The sequence below is a fragment of the Portunus trituberculatus genome, chromosome 40 (assembly GCF_017591435.1).
Source record: "Portunus trituberculatus isolate SZX2019 chromosome 40, ASM1759143v1, whole genome shotgun sequence".
Classification (NCBI taxonomy): domain Eukaryota; kingdom Metazoa; phylum Arthropoda; class Malacostraca; order Decapoda; family Portunidae; genus Portunus; species Portunus trituberculatus.
Window position 1 is genome coordinate 17,586,692 of NC_059294.1, and position 27,648 is coordinate 17,614,339.

A 27,648-nucleotide genomic window follows, 5' to 3' on the forward strand; every position below is an offset into this window, starting at 1 on the left:
CTCTCTCTCTCATCCATTTAAGACAGTTTATACAATGAACACACACACACACACACACACACACACACACACACACACAATCATGTCACATGAAGCATTATAAATGCAGCATGCCAAACCCTTGGCTGTGTTGGGTGCACACATGAATGATGAATGAATTAATATGATGAACAAGCATGCGAATGGGGGAAAACACACATACATACATACATACATACATACATACATACATACACACACACACACACACACACAGTGGATAAAAGCAAAGATGAACCCAAACTTTTCTACAAGTTTATAAACAGCAAAACAAAGAATAAAAGAAACAATTGAAAAAATAATTAAAGAAGGGAAGACATACCAAACAGAGAAGGAAATGTGTGAAATAATGAATGAGAGCTACAAAACGGTATTCACAGCAGATGATGATTTCACAGAACCTAATAGGAAATTGGATTGCCAAGGATTACAGGAGATTGCAGTGCACAAAGAGGATATTGGAAGATTACTGGATAAGTTGGAAATCAGAAAAGCAATGGGGCCAGATGGTGTATCAGGTTGAGTGTTAAAAGAATGTAAAGAGCAATTACTGGATCCAATTTGGGAAATAATTAAAAGTTCAATAAATGAAGGGAAAGTTCCACTAGAGTGGAAGAGAGCCAATGTAAGTTGAGAGAGAGAGAGAGAGAGAGAGAGAGAGAGAGAGAGAGAGAGAGAGAGAGAGAGAGAGAGAGAGAGAGAGAGAGAGAGAGAGAGAGAGAGAGAGAGAGAGAGAGAGAGAGAGAGAGAGAGAGGTGAAGGAAGGATGAGAAGTTTTTGGGTGGGGAGAAGAGACAGGAAGATGGAGTGTGGAAGGGGAGAGGAAGAAGGCATATCTATGTTACACACCAAAGGAAGCATTATCCAATGATAGTTGTCTTGAAAAAAGGAGGACATATCACTTTTGTTAGAATTATAGGTAAGAAAAACTGCTTCAACAAGAAGGGAGCCAACAGTACTTGTGCCCAGCTTAGGATTTGCTCACCCACTGCTTTCCCATTCTGATTAATACTATAGAGGATGATGGCTAAACATTTTCACAAACTTGACATCATACTTGACAAGACATATATTCACACCCAATCCTGGTTTGCTGACCTCAAGGGATTGGATTATGTCCATCAAAATTAAATGACCAGATTAAAGAAATCTACATCTATTAATCCCCGCCTTTTGTCATGTTTTTATCTAAATGAGTAACTGTAAGGGCAGTGATCATCCACTCTGCAGGCTAAATGACTACAAATGTGAGGGGATACCAAAGCAGTGCAGACTTAGGAATATGAAGTGATGACAGACTGAAAGCTAGCAGCCACACATAACAGGCCACACTACCACACTGAGGGGAGGCTCCACCACAACACTTGAGACTGTTTGTCGCTCCCAAGTGGATCTGTTTATGTTAACACCTCAATGTTTTCATAACTGATAACTGAACAGTTAGTGGTAATGAATAACAATAATATTCCCTTACATGTTACTATGCCTGACTTTAGCTCTTAGGAGCATATAAAAAGTGAGTGTGGCACAATGATGGAAGCACTCACTGTGGGAAGACTAGAGTCACAGGTAGGAGGTCACCCGTGCACACCCAATACAGGAGGGTGGGAGATATAAAATTAGCATTCATGACAGGTAGCTTTGGAATTCACTGTGCACAAAAGTTATTATGTTGAGAAAAATACTAAGTTAATTACTACTTTTAAAATATGCAAATCTTCAAAATGCACAAAATTCTGTGTTAAAAATAGTTGGAGATTTTCACCAAGAATGTTGCCTTCTGCAAACAAAAAATTGCTGAAACTTTTGTAGTTGACATCAAAACAGTTCAACAAGGACCTCTCCCTTCCTTGCAACTCATGAATGCTAATCCATGTAAACACATGAAGACCAGAAGCACAGACTTATAATGTATCACTTGGGATAATGAAGTGTAACACTTTCTCACCAGCTTTGAGTGGCTGTGCAGAATGGACTGGGAAAAAGAGATTGAAGGGCTTATATATCTGAGGGGTTAATACATATAAATATGACGGATCTGGAAGAAGCCAAGCAAGCAATTTGACAGTAATATCATTATGGATTTTTTCAGTAAACTGTAGTGGAGCCCTGATGGATCTGTGTCTCTTTCTGAGGCAATATTCTGTCCACTGCTAGTGGTAAAAAATAAAAATAATATAGATATTTACAAAAAAAATGTTCAAAACACTATCAATTATCAGTCCATTAACCTACTTTCCATGTCAACTTAGAATGTTAAACACCACTAACTGTAGTAACAACACAAGCTTCATATACTATACTTATATTAAGGAAAAAGCAGCAATCTCTGACAAACTTGACATCACCTTGGCCAGATGAGCAGGCAGAAGCTTATATCTATGTACAATGTATTATCTAAGTACACAAATTTGTAATGATGTCAAAAGTTGCTAATTATAATCTTACTCTTTAACTCTTTAAGCAAAAAATTGTACCATGCCATATCTTACATCTGCTAATGTCATTTTTATTTCCCACAAACATAATCAATAGAAAAAAGAAAATAGCTAATGAATAACAATACAAGTATTAAAACAAATGTAAGGTATGACAACTAGACACAGTTTTGTATACTGGTTATACATTTTGAAGATATTGGGAAACAATTTCAAAGAAAATTATCATTAATTTCCATCTATTTTATATTTATGCATTTTCAATTACCATCAATAATGAAAAAAATTCAAAATTAAGCTTTTCATTTGTAAAACCAGAAAGGATACCTTTCATGTGACCAACAAAGAATAATAAAGTGAAAAAAAAAAAATTACATATTGGTATATTGCATATCTGCATTTACCATAACATTTTTGTGGATAATAAAAAAAAAAAAAGGTATAACAATAATACATCTTGGGATGTCTTCCTTAATTTCTGCTCACAGAATGAATCATCACTTACAACACACATCATTAAAAACAAAGCACTTCCTTGACTTTAGAATGACACTGCTATGAAAAATATTAAGGAGGAAACAGACCTAGAATATAATTGTTAGTATATCTATGGCAGCACCAAACTGTGAGCAAGGAAAATCTTCACTCAATAGTGCTTTCCTTAGATGATCTTTCTTTTGACAAGTTTTCACCTGAAAAGTACATCTTTTTTGCCTGGGATGTAATAAAAGGATTGTCAGGATGGAATGAAATTTAGTGGCTTTCTTACCCATTGTCTCCCTTATTTTTGTGATTTACATTCTATCGTTTACACTCGTAATGTTCCAACAAAAATTTAAATCAATGGGTGTAGTAAAAAATTTCTTATGAGCAGTAGACATCCAGTGTGAGCTAAACTCAGCAAAATTTCCTCTAATAATGTTAAAATTCTTTGGGACGTACTTCTTGCTGATGTTTGAGATTCTCAAACTTAATCGATCTGAACATTACTCAACATTACAGATGGTGTAGTAGTTACCATGTTAATTTAAAGTTTTGAGTGAAGGGTGTGTATAATTGGATGCATGTCGTTTTGTGTGAAGGGCAAGTTATCATTTGTGGGTAGATACTGACTGTTCCTTTGTGTTGCAAGACGCAGCGAAACATTCAGTGAGTTCAGATGGGTTACTGATAAGTTCACAGCATCCCCTGATCCAGTGTTTGAGACCTCACTGGGAGTAGCTGTCTACTGCTTTATATGACACCAATCTTAATCACTGCTGTCCAGGAAGAAGGAACATGAGACTCGGATAACTGTTTAGTTTGTTTAATTCCTGAGTATGAATCATGCAATCTTGCCTTGATTTCCTTCCTGTTCAGCATTTAGGAAATGCTTATTCACTTCATTCATTAATGAATAATTAAATACTGATAGAGTAGTGATGAATTTAATTTCATTGTCACTAGAAGATGATTCAGGCTTTTCACAATACATATACAGAAGACTGTTTACCAGGCTGAAATTAGTAACATATTTAAATCTGTATCAATTTTCTTCAATAAATTTTGAGCTCGATGAGTGATAGGAGCAAGCCACCATGCTGGTTAAACAAATGTAAAGTAAAAAATATGTAACAAACAAAAAACTAAATGATGATAACTTGCAGGGCAAAATGCCTTGCTATAAAATGCATTGCATTAGTATTTCTAAACCTTCATAAATTCCAAAAAATACATCAGCCTGTAGTGATCAACAATACTTAAGGATAAAACCTTTAATAGTCTGTATGTATTCCTTCTCTTCCAGAATATGTTATTCCAATTAGTCATGATCTTTTTTCAGTGGAACCATGTGTGCTTTGGGTTCCAGGGGGTCTCCAAGCGCACAAGTTCAAATCCTGTCCATGGTCGAATTGTAGGTTAGGCTTCATCACTCAGGGCAACAGTTTCCTAGCGGGTGGGCTTTGAGATAGGAGGTACCCAAAAATGTATCCCCTTTAGCCCATAAATTCCCATGAAAACCCCACATGATATAGATATAAATAAAATAAAGAAATGAAAAAAAAATGTATTTGTCTGTGGTATGCACTGAACAAACAACTGTGTGTGTATGTATGTGTGTGTATTTACCTAGTTATATTTACCTAGTTGTAGTTTTATAGGGCCTGGGCTTGTGGCCCTGTCTCCATATCTACACTTATCCAATTTTTCTTTAAAGCTATGCACACTCTTTCCTGACACCACTTCCTCACTCATACTGTTCCAAGTCTCAACGCATCTTTGCAGGAAACTATATTTTTTAACATCTCACAGACATCTTCCCTTCCTCAGTTTCTTACTATGCGATCTTGTACTTCTAATGTCATATTCTTCTCTCAGGATTACTTTCTCATCATCCACTTGATCCATTCCGTTAATCAATTTATACATTTGTATCAGATCCCCTCTCTCTCTCTTCTCTGTTCCAGGGTTGGTAGATCCATAGCCTTTAGTCTCTCCTCATATGTCACCCCTTCAAATTCTGGAACCATTCTTGTAGCCATTTTTTTGTAGTCTCTCCAACTTCCTTATGTTTTTTTTTTTTTTTTTATGGAGGGTCCACACAACTCCTGCATATTCCAATCTGAGTCTTATTCTAGTACTTATGAATTTCTTCATCATTTCTTTGTCCATATAGTGAAATGCTAATCCAATATTCCTTAGCAAATTATATGTCTCTCTGAAAATTCTATCAATATGGCTTACCGGTTGATTGTTTTCTTCCATCGTCACTCCCAAGTCCTTTTCCTTTTTTACTTTTTCTAGTTCTACTCCATCTCTCATCTTATAGATTCCTACTGGTCGTCTTTCACTTTTTCCCATTTCCATGACCTGGCTTTTGTCCACATTGAATTCCATCTCCCATTTTTTACTCCATTTCCAGATCTTGTTTAAGTCTTCCTGCAGTATTTCACAATCCTCTTTTGTTTATGACTCTGCACAGTTTCGCATCGTCCGCAAACAGATTTATGTAGCTGTTCACTCCTCTGGCATGTCGTTTATATATATGAGAAAAGTATTGGCGCCAATACTGACCCCTGTGGCACTCCGCTGTCTACTGCTCTCCACTTGGACTTCATATCTTTAACTATCGTCCTTATTTCTCTCCCCTCAAGTAATTTTCATCCATCTCAATGTGCTTCCTTTTAAGCCACCCTTCTCCTCTAACTTCCATAGTAATCTTTCATGTGGCACTTTATCAAAGGCCTTTTTAAATCTAAATAAATACAGTCAATCCATCCTCTCTCTCTTGTACTTTATCAACTATTCTAGAGTAGAAACTCAATAAATTTGTTACACATGACCGACCTTTTCTAAAACCAAATTGGCTATTTGATAATAATTTGTTGTCTTCAAGAAACTCAATCCATTGTTTCTTTATTACTTTTCACACATCTTGCATATTACACTAGTTAGTGATACCGGTCTGTAATTTAAAGGTTCTTCCTTCCTTCCGCTCTTATATATGGGAACCACCTCAGCTCTTTTCCATTCTACTGGTACTGTTCCATTTTCTATTGAGCATTTTATGATGTTGTATATTGGACTTGCTAGTTCTTCCTACATTCTTTCAGTATTCTGCCTGAGACTTCATCCGGTCCCATTGCCTTCTCCTCATCTAATTCCATCATCAACTTTTTATTTCAAGCTTGGTTACTTTAATCTCTTTCATATGGACAGTCTCTCTATTACCCTGTGGTCTTTCAAATTTGGATTCCTTAGTAAAGACCTCATGAAATTTACTATTTAACAGTTCTGCCATACTTTTGGGTCTTCCACCATCCCATTCTCTCCTTTTAACCTTTCTATTGTTTCTTTTTGTCTTATTTTTCCATTTATGAATCTGTAGAACAATTTTGGTTGTTCCTTACATTTTTCGACAATGTCCTTTTCATAGTTCCTTTCTTCTTCCTTTCTCACCTTAGCATATTCATTTCTTGCTGTTTTGAAGTTTTCCTTATTTTCTGGATTTCTGTTTCTTCTCCACCTTTTCCATGCTCCATCTCTTTTCTCCTTTGCCCTAGCACACCTTGCATTAAACCAATCTTTCTTTCCTTCTTCTTTAGGTCTAGATTTTGGGACATATTCCCTGACTCCTGTTTCGTATATTTCCAAAAATAAGTTGTACTTCTCTTGCACCGTCTCTGAGTTTTCCATCTCCTCCCAGTTTACGTTTTAAAATAGTTCTTGAGATTCTCAATATCAGCCTTTCTGTAATTTAATCGGTCTCCTTTGTATGATTCGTCTCTATCTTCCTTTCCCTCTTCTCCATCTATTTCTAATATTACATGGTCACTCTTTCCCAATCGGCACTTATATTTCATATATTTCATTGGTCCATTTGTATACCCTTTGTAAAAACCAGGTCCAATCTCGCCGGCTTATAGTTTCCTCTGAATCTTGTGTTTTCCTTTACTCTTTGGACCATCATATTATCGATCATTAGATTCAGGATTCTATCTCCCCAGGCTTCTTCCCCCATACCACTTTCATAATTTTCCCAGTCCACCTCCTTACAATCAAAATCTTCTATTAATATAACATTTTTCCTTTCTTTAATGATTCTCGTTAGACTCCTAATTGTGTCATTTATCATGTCTTTATATTCTTGATTGGTCCATGAATTTGTTTTTGGTGGCACATATGTTCCAATGATTGTTAACTGCTTTTTATTAATATGTATCTTAATACACAGTATTTCCGATTTTCCTTCCCTAAACTCCACTTTATTTACCACAATCTCTTTCCTTAACATCATCATGACTCCTCCTCTTCTCTTACCCAGTCTGTCTCTCCTCCATATATTATACTTTTTATCTATGTCTATTTTTATTGCCTCATTTAACTTTGTTTCCACCAAGCATACAATATCTAATTCAAATTTACCTGATAAAACCCCATCTATGTTCGTATACATCATTTTTAATCTCTTGTTCTTATCATTTTTAGTTAAACTTGCTCCATTTTTTTCTCTTCCTTCTCTTTTATATACCATTTCCTTATCCTGTCTCCTATAATTCTTAAAAAAAAATGCCTTCTTCTCCTCCTCTGACCTTTCATTATTTTTTTTTCCTTTGCTTCTGCCACCAGTTCGTTGTGTCTCTTCCTTTCCTCCTCGTTTTTCTTTTTCTTTATATATATATATATATATATATATATATATATATATATATATATATATATATATATATATATATATATTTTTTTTTTTTTTGCAACCTTCTGTTTCTCTGAGTTTTGTTGCTGCTTGTGATTTTAGTAGTATCTTAATTGGTCTCACTGTTCCTTCTTGATATGGCCCCATTCTATGGATTTCTTCTACTTCTTCTAAGTTCTGTCTATCCTCATCATTTAGATGTTTTAGTAAGTCTTTTACTGATTTCATATCGTCCTTTTCCCTTCTTGGTCTATATTTAACATTTTTCTTTCAGGCCAAAAATAATTACACTTTTTTTTTCCCGCAATTTCTCTTACTAAATTTTCTTTTTTCTTAAGGACTCCTATAATTTTGTTTGTCATATTTCCATCTCTTTCTTTTAACTGTTCTTGAAATACTTTCTGAAATGTTTCCTTGTCTTTCTTATCTTGGATTCTCCATGCCTGTACTTCTTTTTTAATCACATCTAGTACTCTTTCCTCTTCTTTGTTAACTAGATCTCTCAGCTCCTCTTTTTTCTTTCTCGGCTTTACCAGGTCCTTCTTCCATCAGTTTCTTGTATTTGGCTACTTCCTTTTTTAATTCTTCATTTTCTGCTCTTAGCCTAGTTTCGTTTTCTTCCACTCTTTTTATCCTTTCTTTCAATTTCTGGAGCTCTTTTTCCTGTTCTTCATTCTCTTTCATTCCCATACTCTCCTTCATCCATTTATCTAATTTACATTCAATAGTCAACACTCTATTAAATAGCGAAGTATGTGTCGTTTCAAAGCCTTCAAATGCTCTTTCACCCTCACCAACATAGTCATCATCATCTTTCATTCTTACCCGTGTCTCATACCTGCATTTAGATGGAATCTCTTCCTTACTCATGATTTTGTAACACTGTATTCATGAAAATGAGTCTACACTACTCGCCCAGGCCACTGCAAGCCCAAAACAAATAGGTAGTGAAAATCAGCTGATTCTCGGAGCAACAGTACAAGCGTCCTTCCTTGACCACATCTCGTGTGTCTGTGTGTGTGTGTGTGTAATTCATCTCGGTCGTCTGCTGGTCACCCAGCCAGTCTTCCCCATTACACAACTCAGAGCTCATAGACCATCTTTAGGACTGAGACCACAACACACTCCACACACCAAAGCGAGCCACAACCACTGATTACATTCCGTACCTATTTACTGCTAGGTGAACACTACACATTAAGATTTGCCCACTTGCCTCACCGCTTCACTTGAACCCCCTCTCTCAGTCCTCTAACCACTACACTATCTGTGTATTTACCTAATTGTATTTACCTAATTGTAACATACGGAAAAGAGCTATGCTCGTGCTGTCCCGTCTCCATATCTACTAATGTCCAGCTTTTCTTAAAATCATGAATATTCCTTGCGTTGACCATTTCCACGTCTAAACTATTCCATGCTTCCACCCTTCTATGAGGGAAGCTATATTTTTCACATCTCTCCTATAAGTGGCCATTTTTAGTTTTTCCCATGCCCTCTCGACATTCTTTCATTCCACATACACAGATCTTCCTATCCATTTTTCCATGCCAATCATCACTCTGTATATTGCTATCAGGTCTCCCCTTTCTCTTCTGTTTTCCAGGGTCGGAAGTTGCATTCTTTTCAGTCTGTCTTCATAAGTCAAATCTCTTAAGTCAGGCACCATTTTTGTTGCAGCCCTCTGTACTTTCTCTAGTTTCCTTATGTGTTTCTTTAAGTTCGGAGCCCACTGTATTGTTGCATATTCAAGCCTTGGTCTTATCATTGCAGTAATTATTTTCTTCATCATTTCTTCATCCGATCCCATTGCCTTCTCCTCATCTAATTCCGTCATCAACTCTTTTATTTCAAGCTTGGTTACTTTAATCTCTTTCATATAGACAGTCTCTCTATTACCCTGTGGTCTTTCAAATTTGGATTCCTTAGTAAAGACCTCATGAAATTTACTATTTAACAGTTCTGCCATGCTTTTTGGGTCTTCCATCATTCCGTTTTCTCCTTTTAACCCTTCTATTGTTTCTTTTTGTCTTATTTTTCCATTTATGAATCTGTAGAACAATTTTGGTTGTTCCTTACATTTTTCGACAATGTCATTTTCATAGTTCCTTTCTTCTTCCTTTCTCATCTTAGCATATTCATTTGTTGCTGTTTTGAAGTTTTCCTTATTTTCTGGATTTCTGTTTCTTCTCCACCTTTTCCATGCTCCATCTCATTTCTCCTTTGCCCTAGCATATCTTGCATTAAACCAATCTTTCTTTCCTTCTTCTTTAAGTCTATATTTCTTGACATATTCCTTGACCACAGTTTTGTATATTTCCAAAAATAAGTTATATTTCTCTTGAACCGTTAATGAGTTTTCCATCTCCTCCCAGTTTACGTTTTTAAAATAGTTCTTGAGATTCTCAATATCAGCCTTTCTGTAATTTAATCGGTCTCCTTTGTATGATTCATCTCTATCTTCCTTTCCTTCTTCTATATCCATTTCTAATATTACATGGTCACTCTTTCCCAATGGGCACTTGTATCTTATATCATCGTTAATTGGTATATCCCTTGTAAAAACTAGGTCTAATCTTGCCGGCTCATCGTTTCCTCTGAATCTTGTGTTTTCCTTTACTCTTTGGACCATCAAATTATCTATCATTAGGTTTAGCAATCTATCTCCTCAGGCATCTTCCCCCATACCACTTTCATAATTTTCCCAGTCTACCTCCTTACAGTTGAAATCTCCTACCAATATCACTTTTCTCCTTTCCTTAATGATTCTTGTAAGACTCCTTATTGTATCATCTATCATGTCTCTATATTCTTGGTTAGTCCATGAGTTTGTTTTTGGTGGCACATATGTTCCAATGATTGTTAACTCCTTTTTATTAATATGTACCTTAACATACAGTATTTCTGATTTTCCTTCCCCAAACTCCACTTGATTTACCACTATCTCCTTCCTTAACATCATCATGACTCCTCCTCCTCCTTTACCCACTCTGTCTCTCCTCCATATATTATACCTTTTATCTATGTCTATTTTTATTGCCTCATATAACTTTGTTTCCACCAGGCATACAATATCTGGTTCTTCTTTCTTTATGTAATCTCTTAATTCTAATTTACTTGATAAAATCCCATCTATGTTTGTATACATCATTTTTAATCTCTTGTTCTTATCATTTTTAGTTAAACTTGCTCCATTTTTTTCTTTTCTTTCTCTTTTATATACCATTTCCTTATCCTGTCTCCTATAATTCTCCAAAAAAATGTCTCCTTCTCCTCCTCTGACCTTTCATTATTTTTTTCTCTTGCTTCTGCCACCAGTTCATTGTGTCTCTTCCTTTCCTCCTCATTTCTATTTTTCTTTATATATATATCTTTGCAACCTTCTGTTTCTCTGAGTTTTGTTTTTCTATATAGTACTTCTTCTGCTGCTGCTTGTGATTTTAGTAGTATCTTAATTGGTCTCACTGTTCCTTCTTGATATGGTCCCATTCTATGGATTTCTTCTACTTCCTCTTCTAAGTTCTGTCTATCCTCGTCATTCATATGTTTTAGTAGGTCTTTTACTGATTTCATTTCATCTTTTTCCCTTCTTGTTCTATATTTAACATTTTTTTCTTTCAGTCCAAAAATAATTACACTTCTTTTTTTCCACAATTTCTCTTACTAAATTTTCTTTTTTCTTGAGAACTCCTATAATTTTGCTTGTCATATTTTCATCTCTTTCTTTTAACTGTTCTTGAAATACTTCTTGAAATGATTCCTTGTCTTTCTTATCTTGGATTCTCCATGCTTGTACTTCTTTTTTAATCACGTCTTGTGTGTGTGTGTGTATTTACCTAATTGTATTTACCTAATTGTAACATACGGGAAAGGAGCTATGCTCGTACTGTCCCGTCTCCATATCTGCTAATGTCCAGCTTTTTCTTAAAATCATGAATATTCCTTGCGTTGACCACTTCCACGTCTAAACTATTCCATGCTTCCACCCTTCTATGAGGGAAGCTATATTTTTTCACATCTCTCCTATAAGTGGCCATTTTTAGTTTTTTCCCATGCCCTCTCGACATTCTTTCATTCCACATACACAGATCTTCCCTATCCATTTTTCCATGCCAATCATCACTCTGTATATTGCTATCAGGTCTCCCCTTTCTCTTCTGTTTTCCAGGGTCGGAAGTTGCATTCTGTTCAGTCTGTCTTCATAAGTCAAATCTCTTAAGTCAGGCACCATTTTGTTGCAGCCCTCTGTACTTTCTCTAGTTTCCTTATGTGTTTCTTTAAGTTCGAGCCCACTGTATTGTTGCATATTCAAGCCTTGGTCTTATCATTGCAGTAATTATTTTCTTCATCATTTCTTCATCTAAATATACGAACGCCACTCTTATGTTCCTCAATAAGTTCAATACTTCTCCAATTATTTTGTTTATATGTCTCTCTGGCGATAGGTCATTGGTAATTGTCACCCCAAGGTCTTTTTCTTCATGACTGGTTTTATGTCTTCATTTCCTATCTTGTACATACTCCTGATTCTTCTTTCACTCTTGCCAAACTCTAATTTCTTGCATTTTGTTGTGTTGAACTCCATTTGCCATGTACAGCTCCATTTCCATATTCTGTCCAAGTCTTCCTGGAGTAGTTCGCAATCTTTATCACATCTCACTTTTCTTAACAATTTTGCATCGTCTGCAAATAGGCTCACATAACTGGACACCCCATCCACCATGTCATTTATGTAGACCGCAAACATTACTGGTGCCAACACTGATCCCTGTGGAACTCCACTCTCCACCAAGCCCCATTCTGATGGTCTGTCCTTAATTATTGTTCTCATTTCTCTTCCTACCAAAAGTCTTCCATCCATTTTAGTAAACTGCCATGCACTCCTCCTACCATTTCAAGTTTCCAGATCAGTCTCCGTGTGGTACCTTATCAAAGGCCTTTTTTAAATCCAGATATATTCCATCAGCCCAACCATCTCTTTCCTGTATTACATCTATCACCCTCGAATAGTAACATATCAGGTTTGTCGTGCATGAATGCCCTTTTCTAAAACCAAATTGACACTCACAAAGTATGTCATTTTTCTCCAAGAAGTCTGTCCATCTATTCTTCACCACCCTCTCACACATCTTAGCTACCACACTTGTAAGTGACACTGGTCTATAGTTCAATGGGTCTCTTGTTACCTGATTTATAAATTGGGACAATGTTAGCTCTTTTCCAGTCTTGGGGCACTACACCTTCCCTTAATGAGGCATCAATTACTTCACAAACTTTTTCTGCCAGTTGCTCCTGCATTCTCTTAAAATCCATCCTGATACCCCATCAGGTCCCACAGCTTTTCTCACTTCTAAACTCCCCATCATATTCTTGATCTCCTCCACAGTTACTTGAAACTCCTTCATAATCCCTTTCTGTTCCATTACCAGTGGTTTGTCAAAAGCAGTCTCCTTTGTGAATACCTTCCAAAGCATCCATTCATAGCCTCTGCCATTTCCTGGGATCCTCACTGCAAACCCATTTACTTCTAAACTTTCAATACTTTCTCTATTTTTGATGTTGTTGTTCACATGTCTGTAAAAAGCCTTGGTTGGTCTTTACATTTATCAATTATATCCTTTTCTTGTTTCTTTCTTTCTTCTCTTCTAATCAACACATATTCATTTCTTGCTCTTTTGTAACTTTCCCACTGTTTAATCCGTCTTTTCCTTCTCCACCTCTTCCATGCATCCTCTTTTCTTGTTCTAGCCTTTTCACATCTATCGTTAAACCAGTCCTGCTTTCCAACTTCTCTATGTTGTCTTATTGGTACAAATTTTTCTCACCTTCTTTGTATATTTTTATAAATTCCTTCCACTTTTCATTTGCTCCTTAGCACTCTTGAATTTCATCCAATTTGTCTCTTGAAAGAATTTCTTTAGGTTTCCAAAATCTGTCTTGGCATAATTCCATCTTCCCACTTTATATTCTTCATTTCTTCTAGATTTCTTCATCTATCACCTTGAACTCCAAAACTGCATGATCACTCTTTGCTAAAGGGCACTCCACCCTCATCTCCTCAATGACCATTGGCTCTGTACTAAAGACCAAGTCCAGTCTTGACGATGCTCCTCTCCTCCAAACCTAGTATCTTCTTTGACCCACTGAGTTAACACATTTTCCATTGCCAGTGTCAATAGTGTATTTCCCCATGTTGTCTCTGATCCTTCCATTGACCAGTCCTCCCAACACACCTCTTTACAATTAAAATCTCCCATCATTATAATTCGTTCACAGCCACCCAACATTTCTTCCAGACATGTTCCTGTATCTCTTATCATTTCTTCATATTCCTGTACTGACCATGCATTTGTCTTAGGTGGTACGTACACCACTATGTAGTGCCTCTTTTTCCTTCATTAGTTTCTGCTCTGATCTTTAGCACTTCTGCCTTTCCCATACCTTCTTTCACTTGATCCACCTTTATATCTTTTTTAACCAGCAACATCACTCCTCCTCCCATCTTACCTACTCTATTTCTTTTCCAAACATTATATTTCCTTCTCCAACCATCATCAGGTCTTCTCCTCTCTCAGTTTTGTTTCAGTAAGACCCACAGTATCTGGGTTCTTGTCCTCAAGTAATCGTTGAGTTCTAAAATCCCGATATCACTCCATTTATGTTGGAATACATTACATTCATCTCACATTTTGTGTGTGTGTGTGTGTGTGTGTGTGTGTGTGTGTGTGTGTGTGTGTGTGTGTGTGTGTGTGTGTGTGTGTGTGTGTGTGTGTGTGTGTGTGTGTGTGTGTGTGTGTATTTACCTAATTGTATTTACCTAATTGTAACATACGGAAAAGAGCTATGCTCGTGTTGTCCCGTCTCCATATCTATTAATGTCCAGCTTTTTCTTAAAATCATGAATATTCCTTGCGTTGACCACTTCCACGTCTAAACTATTCCATGCTTCCACCCTTCTATGAGGGAAGCTATATTTTTTCACATCTCTCCTATAAGTGGCCATTTTAGTTTTTTCCCATGCCCTCTCGACATTCTTCCATTCCACATACACAGATCTTCCCTATCCATTTTTTCCATGCCAATCATCACTCTGTATATTGCTATCAGGTCTCCCCTTTCTCTTCTGTTTTCCAGGGTTGGAAGTTGCATTCTTTTCAGTCTGTCTTCATAAGTCAAATCTCTTAAGTCAGGCACCATTTTGTTGCAGCCCTCTGTACTTTCTCTAGTTTCCTTATGTGTTTCTTTAAGTTCGAGCCCACTGTATTGTTGCATATTCAAGCCTCGGTCTTATCATTGCAGTAATTATTTTCTTCATCATTTCTTCATCTAGATATCTGAACGCCACTCTTATGTTCCTCAATAAGTTCAATACTTCTCCAATTATTTTGTTTATATGTCTCTCTGGCGATAGGTCATTGGTAATTGTCACCCCAAGGTCTTTTTCTTCATGACTGGTTTTATGTCTTCATTTCCTATCTTGTACATACTCCTGATTCTTCTTTCACTCTTGCCAAACTCTATTTTCTTGCATTTTGTCGTGTTGAACTCCATTTGCCATGTACAGCTCCATTTCCATATTCTGTCCAAGTCTTCCTGGAGTAGTTCGCAATCTTTGTCACATCTCACTTTTCTTAACAATTTTGCATCGTCTGCAAATAGGCTCACATAACTGGACACCCCATCCACCATGTCATTTATGTAGACCGCAACATTACTGGTGCCAACACTGATCCCTGTGGAACTCCACTCTCCACCAATCCCCATTCTGATGGTCTGTCCTTAATTATTGTTCTCATTTCTCTTCCTACCAAAAGTCTTCCATCCATTTTAGTAAACTGCCATGCACTCCTCCTACCATTTCAAGTTTCCAGATCAGTCTCTGGTGTGGTACCTTATCAAAGGCCTTTTTTAAATCCAGATATATTCCATCAGCCCAACCATCTCTTTCCTGTATTACATCTATCACCCTCGAATAGTAACATATCAGGTTTGTCGTGCATGAACGCCCTTTCTAAAACCAAATTGACACTCACAAAGTATGTCATTTTTCTCCAAGAAGTCTGTCCATCTAGTCTTCACCACCCTCTCACACATCTTAGCTACCACACTTGTAAGTGACACTGGTCTATAGTTCAATCTCTCTTGTTACCTGATTTATAGATTGGGACAATGTTAGCTCTTTTCCAGTCTTGGGGCACTACGCCTTCCCTTAATGAGGCATCAATTACTTCACAAACTTTTTCTGCCAATTGCTCCCTGCATTCTCTTAAAATCCATCCTGATACCCCATCAGGTCCCACAGCTTTTCTCACTTCTAAACTCCCCATCATGTTCTTGATCTCCTCCACTGTTACTTGAAACTCCTTCATAATCCCTTTCTGTTCCATTACCAGTGGTTTGTCAAAAGCAGTCTGTGTGTGTGTGTGTGTGTGTGTGTGTGTGTGTGTGTGTGTGTGTGTGTGTGTGTGTGTGTGTGTGTGTGTGTGTTTTACCTAGTTGTATTTACCTGTTGTATTTACCTAGTTGTAGTTTTACAGGGCCTGGGCTTTATGCTCGTGTGGCCCGTCTCCATATCTACACTTATCCAATTTTTCTTTAAAAGTATGTACACTCTTTGCAGACACTACTTCTTCATCAAACTGTTCCAAGTCTCAATACATCTTTGCGGAAACTATATTTTTAACATCTCTCAGACATCTTCCTTTTCTCAGTTTCTTACTATGCGATCTTGTGCTTCTAATGTCATATTCTTCTCTCAGGATCAGTTTCTCATTATCCACTTGGTCCATTCCGTTAATCAATTTATAAACTTGTATCAGATCTCCTCTCTCTTCTCTGTTCCAGGGTTGGTAGATCCATAGCCTTTAGTCTCTCCTCATATGTCATCCCTTTAAATTCTGGAACCATTCTTGTAGCCATTTTTGTAGTCTCTCCAATTTCCTTATGTGTTTCTTTTATGAGGGGTCCACACTACTCCTGCATATTCCAATCTGGGTCTTATTATAGTACTTATCAATTTCTTCATCATTTCTTTGTCCATATAGTGAAATGCTACTCCAATATTCCTTAGCAAATTATATGTCTCTCTGAAAATTCTATCAATATGGCTTACTGGTTGATTGTTTTCTTCCATCGTCACTCCCAAGTCCTTTTCCTTTTTTACTTTTTCTAGTTCTACTCCATCTCCCATCTTATAGATTCCCACTGGTCGTCTTTCACTTTTTCCCATTTCCATGACATGGCTTTTGTTCACATTGAATTCCATCTCCCATTTCTTACTCCATTTCCAGATCTTGTTTAGGTCTTCTTGCAGTATTTCACAATCCTCTTTTGTTTATAACTCTGCACAGTTTCGTATCATCTGCAAACAGATTTATGTAGCTGTTCACTCCTCTGGCATGTCGTTAATATAAATGAGAAAAGTATTGGTGCCAATACTGACCCCTGTGGCACTCCACTGTCTACTGTTCTCCACTTGGACTTCATATCTTTAACTACTGTCCTTATTTCTCTCCCCTCAAATAATTTTCATCCATCTCAATGTGCTTCCTTTTAAGCCACCCTTCTCCTCTAACTTCCATAGTAATCTTGCATGTGGCACTTTGTCAAACACCTTTTTTAAATCCAAATAAATACAGTCAACCCATCCCTCTCTCTCTTGTACTCTATCAACTATTCTAGAATAGAAACTCAATAAATTAGTTACACACGACCGTCTTTTTCTAAAACCAAATTGGCTATTTTATATCAATTTGTTGTCTTCAAAGAACTCGATCCATTGCTTCTTTATTATTCTTTCACACATCTTGCATATTACACTAGTTAGTGATACCGGTCTGTAATTTAAAGGTTCTTCCTTTCTTTCGCTCTTATATATGGGAACCACATCAGCTCTTTTCCATTCCACTGGTACTGTTCCATTTTCTATTAAGCATTTTATGATGTTGTATATAGGACTTGCTAGTTCTTCCCTACATTCTTTCAGTATTCTACCTGAGACTTCATCCAGTCCCATTGCCTTCTCTTCATCCAGTTCCTTCATTAACTCTTTTATTTCAAGCTTGGTTACTTTAATCGAATCTTTCATATAGACTGTCTCTCTATTACCCTGTGGCCTTTCAAATTTGGATTCCTTAGTGTGTGTGTGTGTGTGTGTGTGTGTGTGTGTGTGTGTGTGTGTGTGTGTGTGTGTGTGTGTGTGTGTGTGTGTGTGTGTGTGTGTATTTACCTAATTGTATTTACCTAATTGTAACATACGGAAAAGAGCTATGCTCGTGTTGTCCCGTCTCCATATCTATTAATGTCCAGCTTTTTCTTAAAATCATGAATATTCCTTGCGTTGACCACTTCCACGTCTAAACTATTCCATGCTTCCACCCTTCTATGAGGGAAGCTATATTTTTTCACATCTCTCCTATAAGTGGCCATTTTAGTTTTTCCCATGCCCTCTCGACATTCTTCCATTCCACATACACAGATCTTCCCTATCCATTTTTTCCATGCCAATCATCACTCTGTATATTGCTATCAGGTCTCCCCTTTCTCTTCTGTTTTCCAGGGTTGGAAGTTGCATTCTTTTCAGTCTGTCTTCATAAGTCAAATCTCTTAAGTCAGGCACCATTTTGTTGCAGCCCTCTGTACTTTCTCTAGTTTCCTTATGTGTTTCTTTAAGTTCGAGCCCACTGTATTGTTGCATATTCAAGCCTCGGTCTTATCATTGCAGTAATTATTTTCTTCATCATTTCTTCATCTAAATATCTGAACGCCACTCTTATGTTCCTCAATAAGTTCAATACTTCTCCAATTATTTTGTTTATATGTCTCTCTGGCGATAGGTCATTGGTAATTGTCACCCCAAGGTCTTTTTCTTCATGACTGGTTTTATGTCTTCATTTCCTATCTTGTACATACTCCTGATTCTTCTTTCACTCTTGCCAAACTCTATTTTCTTGCATTTTGTCGTGTTGAACTCCATTTGCCATATTCTGTCCAAGTCTTCCTGGAGTAGTTCGCAATCTTTGTCACATCTCACTTTTCTTAACAATTTTGCATCGTCTGCAAATAGGCTCACATAACTGGACACCCCATCCACCATGTCATTTATGTAGACCGCGAACATTACTGGTGCCAACACTGATCCCTGTGGAACTCCACTCTCCACCAAGCCCCATTCTGATGGTCTGTCCTTAATTATTGTTCTCATTTCTCTTCCTACCAAAAGTCTTCCATCCATTTTAGTAAACTGCCATGCACTCCTCCTACCATTTCAAGTTTCCAGATCAGTCTCTGGTGTGGTACCTTATCAAAGGCCTTTTTAAATCCAGATATATTCCATCAGCCCAACCATCTCTTTCCTGTATTACATCTATCACCCTCGAATAGTAACATATCAGGTTTGTCGTGCATGAACGCCCTTTTCTAAAACCAAATTGACACTCACAAAGTATGTCATTTTTCTCCAAGAAGTCTGTCCATCTATTCTTCACCACCCTCTCACACATCTTAGCTACCACACTTGTAAGTGACACTGGTCTATAGTTCAATGGGTCTCTCTTGTTACCTGATTTATAGATTGGGACAATGTTAGCTCTTTTCCAGTCTTGGGGCACTACACCTTCCCTTAATGAGGCATCAATTACTTCACAAACTTTTTCTGCCAATTGCTCCTGCATTCTCTTAAAATCCATCCTGATACCCCATCAGGTCCCACAGCTTTTCTCACTTCTAAACTCCCCATCATGTTCTTGATCTCCTCCACAGTTACTTGAAACTCCTTCATAATCCCTTTCTGTTCCATTACCAGTGGTTTGTCAAAAGCAGTCTCCTTTGTGAATACCTTCCGAAAGCATCCATTCATAGCCTCTGCCATTTCCTGGGATCTTCACTGCATACTCCATTTACTTCTAAACTTTCAATACTTTCTCTATTTTTGATGTTGTTGTTCACATGTCTGTAAAAAGCCTTGGTTGGTCTTTACATTTATCAATTATATCCTTTTCTTGTTTCTTTCTTTCTTCTCTTCTAATCAACACATATTCATTTCTTGCTCTTTTGTAACTTTCCCACTGCTTAATCCGTCTTTTCCTTCTCCACCTCTTCCATGCATCCTCTTTTCTTGTTCTAGCCTTTTCACATCTATCGTTAAACCAGTCCTGCTTTCCAACTTCTCTATGTTGTCTTATTGGTACAAATTTTTTCTCACCTTCTTTGTATATTTTTATAAATTCCTTCCACTTTTCATTTGCTCCCTTAGCACTCTTGAATTTCATCCAATTTGTCTCTTGAAAGAATTTCTTTAGGTTTCCAAAATCTGTCTTGGCATAATTCCATCTTCCCACTTTATATTCTTCATTTCTTCTAGATTTCTCTTCGTCTATCACCTTGAACTCCAAAACTGCATGATCACTCTTTGCTAAAGGGCATGTGTGTGTGTGTGTGTGTGTGTGTGTGTGTGTGTGTGTGTGTGTGTGTGTGTGTGTGTGTGTGTGTGTGTGTGTGTGTGTGTGTGTGCAACAACCTATATACAAGTCCAACCACTCACTGACTGGTCCAAATCTTCTCATTTTCTATTGAGATACATACAACATCAATAACAGTATTACCATGTTAGAATGTCCTTAGATGGTACACATACAGTTAACATAAATGACAAGGGTGATTGTAACTTTACAATACATTTGTAAATGTAAATGTGCCTTTAAACATAAACTATGGAACTTTATGATGCACATGGAAAAATTTTGAAATTGAGAAAATATTATTATAGAATTTAATCTGTGCCAAAAACCTTTCTTGTTGCATCTCAAGATAACTGTAATGAAGACTGTAGCACCTAGAAACAGACTCACTGCCGCACAGGTAGAGCCAATAGTAACCAAAAAGGCAGTGTGGTAAAGAGATTTCTAGGTGTGGAATAAAAAAAAAATTAAATCAATTAATTAATTAATTAATTAATTAATTAAAAAAAATTACAATAATAATTTGGCATACAGATTTTTCCATAAAACCAAAAACTGACAAAATATTATGCAAAAAGAGTAATCATATCAGTCAATCGCATGTCAATCCAACATTGGCTGGAAAAGCTTTACATGCGAGAGATTAAAAATGCCTGAGTACATGAGCAAAACATCTTGCCATGAATACTCAATCAGCTCTTTGGGATGACTGAATATGTATGCCAGAAATATTAGAAATAAAGGGAAACAAGATATAAAAGGGATAAAAATCTTACTGCACCAGGGTGGGACTGTCATAAAGGCGACCCCTACAAGGATGAGAACACCAGGAGTTAGAACTCAGCACAGTCAGGCTGGGCAGAGAGGGGCCGCTGGGGAAAGGCTAGGACAGGCTTGGGACTCAGGGAACACCAGCAGGGAGAAAATAACAGTACACAGTGTCTTCAGTGGTAAAATTTAGATTTCTGTTATTGATATGGTCAATACACCAGCATGCATAAATCTTAACACATGTTCACACACACACACACACACACACACACACACACACACACACAACTAGGTAAATGCACACACACTCTGAAGTACACGGTAGTAATTCAAATATCTCAATTTCACGTGATGTCAGACAAATTTCTTTTTCAAGTTTTGACACAAATCTGTCTAGGGAAGCAAGAAGGAATTAACAAGGCATATACTCTGCAAACAATATCAAATAAAGAATTTATACTTATATAAAACTTACTCAAAACATAAAAACTGACAATTAATTTGGGGAAAAAAGTTAATGCAAAAGAAAAACCATCTAATTATCTTGATACACCACAAAACGTAATGTCTTATATGATGTGAAATTATTTCATTGGATCAAAGAATATTTCTGTACACCTGGCATGTGACAGTTCATGTATAGGCTCAAGACCACACTATTGCAATGCCATTTGCTAAGCATCTGTTAAGGAAAAATTAACTGGTATTCTATCTAAGTACTAATCAAAACTCTTGTCAGCCATTCAGCTTTTTAGTGGAAACACAAAGTGAGACTGCACAGGTGATGCACCAAAGTGCAGTATATATTCACTGCCTTAAAAGTGCTAAAAGTGCTATAGTGTTGATGGGGTCAACCCATATAATTCTTGCTTATGCATAGGATAACCTGGAATTGTCTATACACTTCCTATATCCTTTCTTTCATTACAGCATACTCTAATGTTTTATTATTTATTTGCATCACATCTGCTGTCAAACCTGTGCCTTAATAAACATCCATCCAGGACTTGCCTTTTCTTTTCAGATGTGGTGAGTTCAGAAGTTCACCTGCTGGTCTTGCTAACATGATAAAGGTGACACTGAAGGTAAGTCTAATACAACTCTGGCAGTTCATAAGTGTTTCTCCCATAATTTCACTGTAATACATCTACCTACTACTGCATCTATCACGTGGTGTCCCCAATCATCTCCTACAGCCTCAATCTATTTGGCTTATGCTTAAATAACACTCAAGCCCTGATTCATTTACTATATTCACTACAACTCCATGATCTCAACTCTGCCATCCACAAACTTACTTGACAAGAGTGAAGATGTCATCCACCAGGTTAGCACGGTCAGCAGAGGAGAGGGCCGTGTGGTTGTTGCGCAGGAGACTAATGAGTCCCGCCCAGCCCGCTGCATCGTAGCTCACCCTAAAGAACCCTCGCTGCCCAACATTGAACTTGACCCACTTGACATCCTTCCCAACCTCAAACTCCACTGTAAAATTCAAGGAAACTGATAGGTTGGTATGCAGGTCTCTAATAATACTCTGTGAATGATTTTGAACAGCATCTCCATTTAGTTCACAGACATTCTTTTCTCCACAAGAAAAATTAAATTACAAGACAACCACTGGACATATTGATTTCTTTTACTATTTAAATCAAACAAACTTTCAAAAAGTAGAAAAAATACCATGATGAGTTTCACCGACTGTTAACCGCAATTTGATTGCCCACAGTGGTGGCTCATGGAGGAAGTCATAGGTACTAATTTTGCTGCTATAATAATCATCTGTAATATACTTGGCTCTCAATTTAATGGGCCCCAATTTAACAGATTTTAGATTTAATGGACCACAAAATCTCAATGCAGCAAATACCCAATAACAAACAGAATAGCCTTCGGTGGTTAGATTTAGCCAGAGTGACACAGGCTCTTAAAATATCAAAACACTAAAATAAGAATATCATCTACATATACTACTACATATACAATAAAATTTTTAAAGAAAGAAATCTGTTCCTAGGTTGAAGGAAAGCAGGTACTGTTGAACCTCAATAACTCGGGCCCCGATAACTCAGATTTCATGATAAATTGGACTCTGACTGACCCAGGGACTAATGTCAAGTTCAACTGCTCACCCAGGTTTTTTTCTTTTTTTTAAAGCTTTTATTCACTTTCCAGTATCTCATTTTCTAATGACATTTAAAAAATCTAATTCCAACAAAAAAATGCATCAAACCAAAATTATACTAAATAAAAGTGGATCAGAGTTTATACTGATTTTGTGCAAATTTTTGTATCGTAAAAAATACTCTTTTCAAGATATTCACTCCTAAAATATTCTTCATAACTTTGTCTTGTTTTGCTATCTGTATTCATCTGATAGACATGAAATTTTCACTCATGATATGATATGGTGACTTCCTGGAGCATGATAGGATGATAATGCATCAAATCCTCACTTCTCTAGAAAATATTCACTTGTAGGTGAGGGTTGGGAAGGAGCCATCAGCAGCGTCACTGCAATCTGCTGTTTTACAACTAAATTGGACACTGTCGTTTTTAGTGTGTTGAAGCGAGATAATGATATTGTGAAGTAATTACTACTCGTTTGGTTCAGCTTCTGTCACAAAATAATCTTTAATAATAGTGTTATTGTGAGAGTTATGTGATATTATGGAGGTGTGAGAAAACAGCGTTTCAAAAAATCATAGCAGTCTTATGATAAAGAGAGAGGGTAGAGAAGCATGGCAGTGAGGGGAAGAGATGATGTAGGTAGGGGAACTGTGATGGACGGGAGGGGGATTTCTAGGTTAATCGATCAGTCACAGCTGTCTTGCAATGATACATTTGTTTATATGTTTGTTTCTTGTTGTCTTCTCTTCTTCTTAATGTGTCTGATTCTAATTCTCATTAATTTATGCCTATAAGGACATTATTTTTGAAAAAGTAAAGAGATAAATGACGCACCTCCCTTTTGACATACAGCCATGTACAGAATGAAACACATTGACTTACCACTACCTCCCCGCTCTCTAGTAAGGATGCCAAACATTGAAATTTACTGAGAGAAAAATACAGTGGAGACTCAATACTTGAATTTAATTCTAAATGGCTGTTCGAGTATCGAAAAGTTTGACTACAATACCTATAAATCAGGTAATTTGTTCTAATCTTAGCAAAACCTCAGGTTTACAAAATTTCAATGTAATTAAATTTTTTTATTTGATTTCTACATACCGTAAATGTAGGCTGGTGATTGATAACGTAAAAGAGGAGGGGAGAAAGGTGGGAAGGAGGAGGGAGGTCGTCATAGGAAGAGTCAGCATCCATGAAAACATGTGGTAACTTTTCTCCTGGTGTGATTCCTGCAAACCCAATAGTGGAGGGCTGTAGCTCACTCAAAACTTGCACTCTCACTAGATTCCTTATTTCCACATTAAACAAACCTCTTCGGTGTCATAAGTTTTAAATAAAAAACTACAGACAAATGGCATGAGAATATTTTTCTCGAGAATGTGGGACTAAGGATCTGGTAAACCAGAATACAGGCAACTCCTGCTTAACGAAGGTTCACACAACGAAATTTCGCTACAACGAAGGTTTCCTTTTACTACCATTTGCTCGTTTAACGAACACCAAACTCACTTTTAACAAAATTTTATCAAGGTAATTTTTTCCAAGTTTGAAAGCCCCGCCATATCATGCAAGTCGACAGGCTTTTGAATACACCAGCGCCTCTCGTGGACAAAACGCACACCACTCACTCCCCCTAGTTCAAAACAATAACAGTGTCACCAGTAGCTCGTCTTCCCTCACTCTACATGCCACCAAAACGCCCTGCAATGTCACCTAGCGTTGCTAAGAAGACCAGGAAGTCTCTTACTCTCGAAGTGAAACTGGATATCATTCACAGACATGACAGAGGTGAGAAAACTAATAGCTTTGCTCCCCACCATGGCTTGACTCCATCTACTGTCTACCATTTTCAAGTCAGCAGACTCTATTAAGAAGGCTAGTGAGATCATATCTTCCTTGCAAGCTAAAAGAACCACCTGAACTCGTGACTCTGCAATGGATAAAATGGAAAGCCTTGTGGAAATGTGGTACATAACTTTTGTATGTGGTACAATGATGCGCCCTTTGTTTACATTCCACAAGTTGCCAGCTAGCGTATTTCCCGCTGCACTCTCTCTCCCTTAATAAATTTAAGATTATCAACATTATAAAGTTATTTACATACATACATTAATGTACATTATAATGACTTAGTCTTAAATTAAACTGCTTAAATGTTTAACTTCATAATTTTTACTTTCACTAAACCTTTTACTGTAATATGATGCACTCTCATTTTGTTTACTCTCAATGGAAGTTCAAGTCAGGGGTTAAACTTGTTATAATTGGTTCGCCTAACGAAAATTTGCTTAAAGAAGGGTTTTTTAGGAACGTAACTCCTTCGTTGGGCGGGGGTTGCCTGTACTGGTATTTTGCTTCGGTATTACCGGTATCAGAACTGGACAATGGCAGCAGCAGGAACGGAGAGGCCAGAGCTTTGTTTACAATTGTGTGCGGCCGTTCGATTACCAGATGTTTTCACCAATAATAAGCCTTTGGTACTATTGTAAGTTTCTAAATGAAAAATTACAGACAAAACACACTAGAACGTTATTCTGACAACCATAGCAGCACAACTGGTGGAAGGAGAAAGGGAGAGGCAAGAGACTCTTTGTTTACAACCATGTGTGTGGTCATTTGACTACCAAGTATTTTCCAAATATTAAATCAAAGTTTTGCATTCAAGTACTGAAAGGTTCAGTTATTAAGACGTTTGAGTATTGAGTCTCCACTGTATTCCCATAAAATTTTTTGCGTAGACACAAGCATTAACATAATATTTTATGGCATGAATCAGGCTATGACACAACCATACGAGACATTTAAAAATGTCTTCCTGGTGGGAAGGGTATTTAATTGTCAGAAAATAAACTACAGTAAACACCCCCGATTATCTCAAAGCAGATTATTCAAAAAACAGGATTATCTGAAATCCATTAGGATAATGCAATAAAAAATTTGTATTTTTTTACTACAGTAATCCTATTAGTCTGCCGAAACCATTGCTAAATTGGAATTTTGCCAAATTTGAATACTACTTTAAATAGCAAAAAATACCAATCAGTCTTTCATCGCCCAAAGTCCCCATTTCGAGTCCCCATTTACAGCTGCAACATCGCCACCTTCACGAGAATCAGCAACCCCCACATCACTAGTGGAGGCCATGGTGATAGCGAAACTCGCTAAACAGCGAGGATGGGAGCACAAAAAATGAGTTCACACGCTGGATTAACACACACAATAGCTCAAGTGTCGAGCAAGAATGCCGGAGGCACTGTGGGGCTGACGTCACGGCCAAACAGACATGCGATTGGCTCAGAGCAAGCAGGAGGCGGGACAACTGGCTCAGAGCAAGCGAGAGGCGGGACAGTGTAGCGCGGTAGATATGAGAGAAAATCGCGAAACTTGAGGGCTTGGTCTTTTTCCAGACAGTCGCTAAATAAGGGTTTCGCTAAGCTTACTGTATACTAAAATGTTCTCAAACATTAAAAACATTAAAATAAAAATAACTACATATCATGAACTATTATCACATTATTAAAATCATCTCATGAACTTTTTGTTTCTCCATATTTGGCATTTGTAATTTGGCAAATATGCATTATGACTGATTGGCATCCCTAGTTAACTTTTTTTTGCTTACTCATGGTGAAAGGATTCATTCAGTTTGTGTAATTTTGTCGCTTCGGTTTGGCTTCTGTAATTGAGTTTTGTATATTCGGGCGTGGTTGGTAATTTGTCTTCAGTTCTTCATTTGATTTAAGGTGTATCTGTACTTGGTACCCTTTTTTGTTTTCCTTCTGTCCTTTCATTTGTTAGCCAAATTTGTTTCATTATAGCTTGCCAAGGGGAATACTCTTAAACTAAAGACTGTTTTCATTACTGGATAAAAACTTTTTGGTAGATGAGCTATATTCTAATCTGATTTAATTTTTTTTTCTTTTGCTTTTCAACTTACTCTTCAACTACTTTAGTTAATTCTAATAAAATTTTAAATTAATAAGAACAATTAAAATAAATATGTTTTAATTGTGCTTTGTTCAGTGTATCGTACGTTGGTTTTCTTTCATTGTTTACAATCGGCAATTGGCAGTTGCACCACTGTGTTTACACTCGCCAGCCACATTCTACAACCTGTGTTTCCACCTCACTTCTTTCATCACCATGCCTAAGGTGCCCAGGGAAACCGGGAAAAGGAAGAAAGTTATCCTTACCATACAGCAGAAGCTGGAGATATTGGCCAAACTGAAGGCAGGTCAATCAAGAACATCCAACACCCAAAGGTGAGTTTCATAACAGTAGTTTTTATGATTTTTTTTTTTTTACTTAAAAAATTAGCATTTTTTTTAGGTAAAAAATCATAAATCTGGATTATCCGAAAAATCGGCTTATCCGAAAGAGGCTTCCTCCCTTTCATTTTGGATAATCAGGGTTTACTGTACATCATCTGCTAATCTAAGGTCTGGAGGTTTCAGAGAGACAATAATCCCAAAATCTTTAATCCCTCCAAAATCAAATAAATAAATCCTGCACCTCCGCCTAAAGTCTGAGTTGAACTGCCCGCCCATTTTTTTTCTTTTGTTTGTGTGTGTGGGGGGAAATTCATAAAGTCGGACATATGCGTTTGTCGGATCAAACTTTCCCCCTATTAATCCGT

General features: G+C 37.0%; 1 protein-coding gene across 11 annotated transcripts in view; it reads right to left on the bottom strand.

Annotated features, from left to right (window-relative positions):
* The window catches only part of LOC123515958 (endoplasmic reticulum aminopeptidase 1-like), a 197,643-nt gene that overhangs the window by 69,188 nt on the left and 100,807 nt on the right, over positions 1–27,648 (bottom strand). For 7 of the 11 annotated variants that reach the window (XM_045274902.1, XM_045274898.1, XM_045274900.1 and 4 more), the window contains 2 exons: positions 22,181–22,364; positions 1,988–2,014 (listed from right to left, as the gene is read on the bottom strand). In XM_045274902.1, the coding sequence (XP_045130837.1) occupies positions 1,988–2,014; positions 22,181–22,364 (211 nt within the window). The remainder of the gene's footprint in view (positions 1–1,987; positions 2,015–22,180; positions 22,365–27,648) is intronic. The other 4 variants (XM_045274904.1, XM_045274899.1, XM_045274909.1 and 1 more) reach the window with 1 other exon arrangement.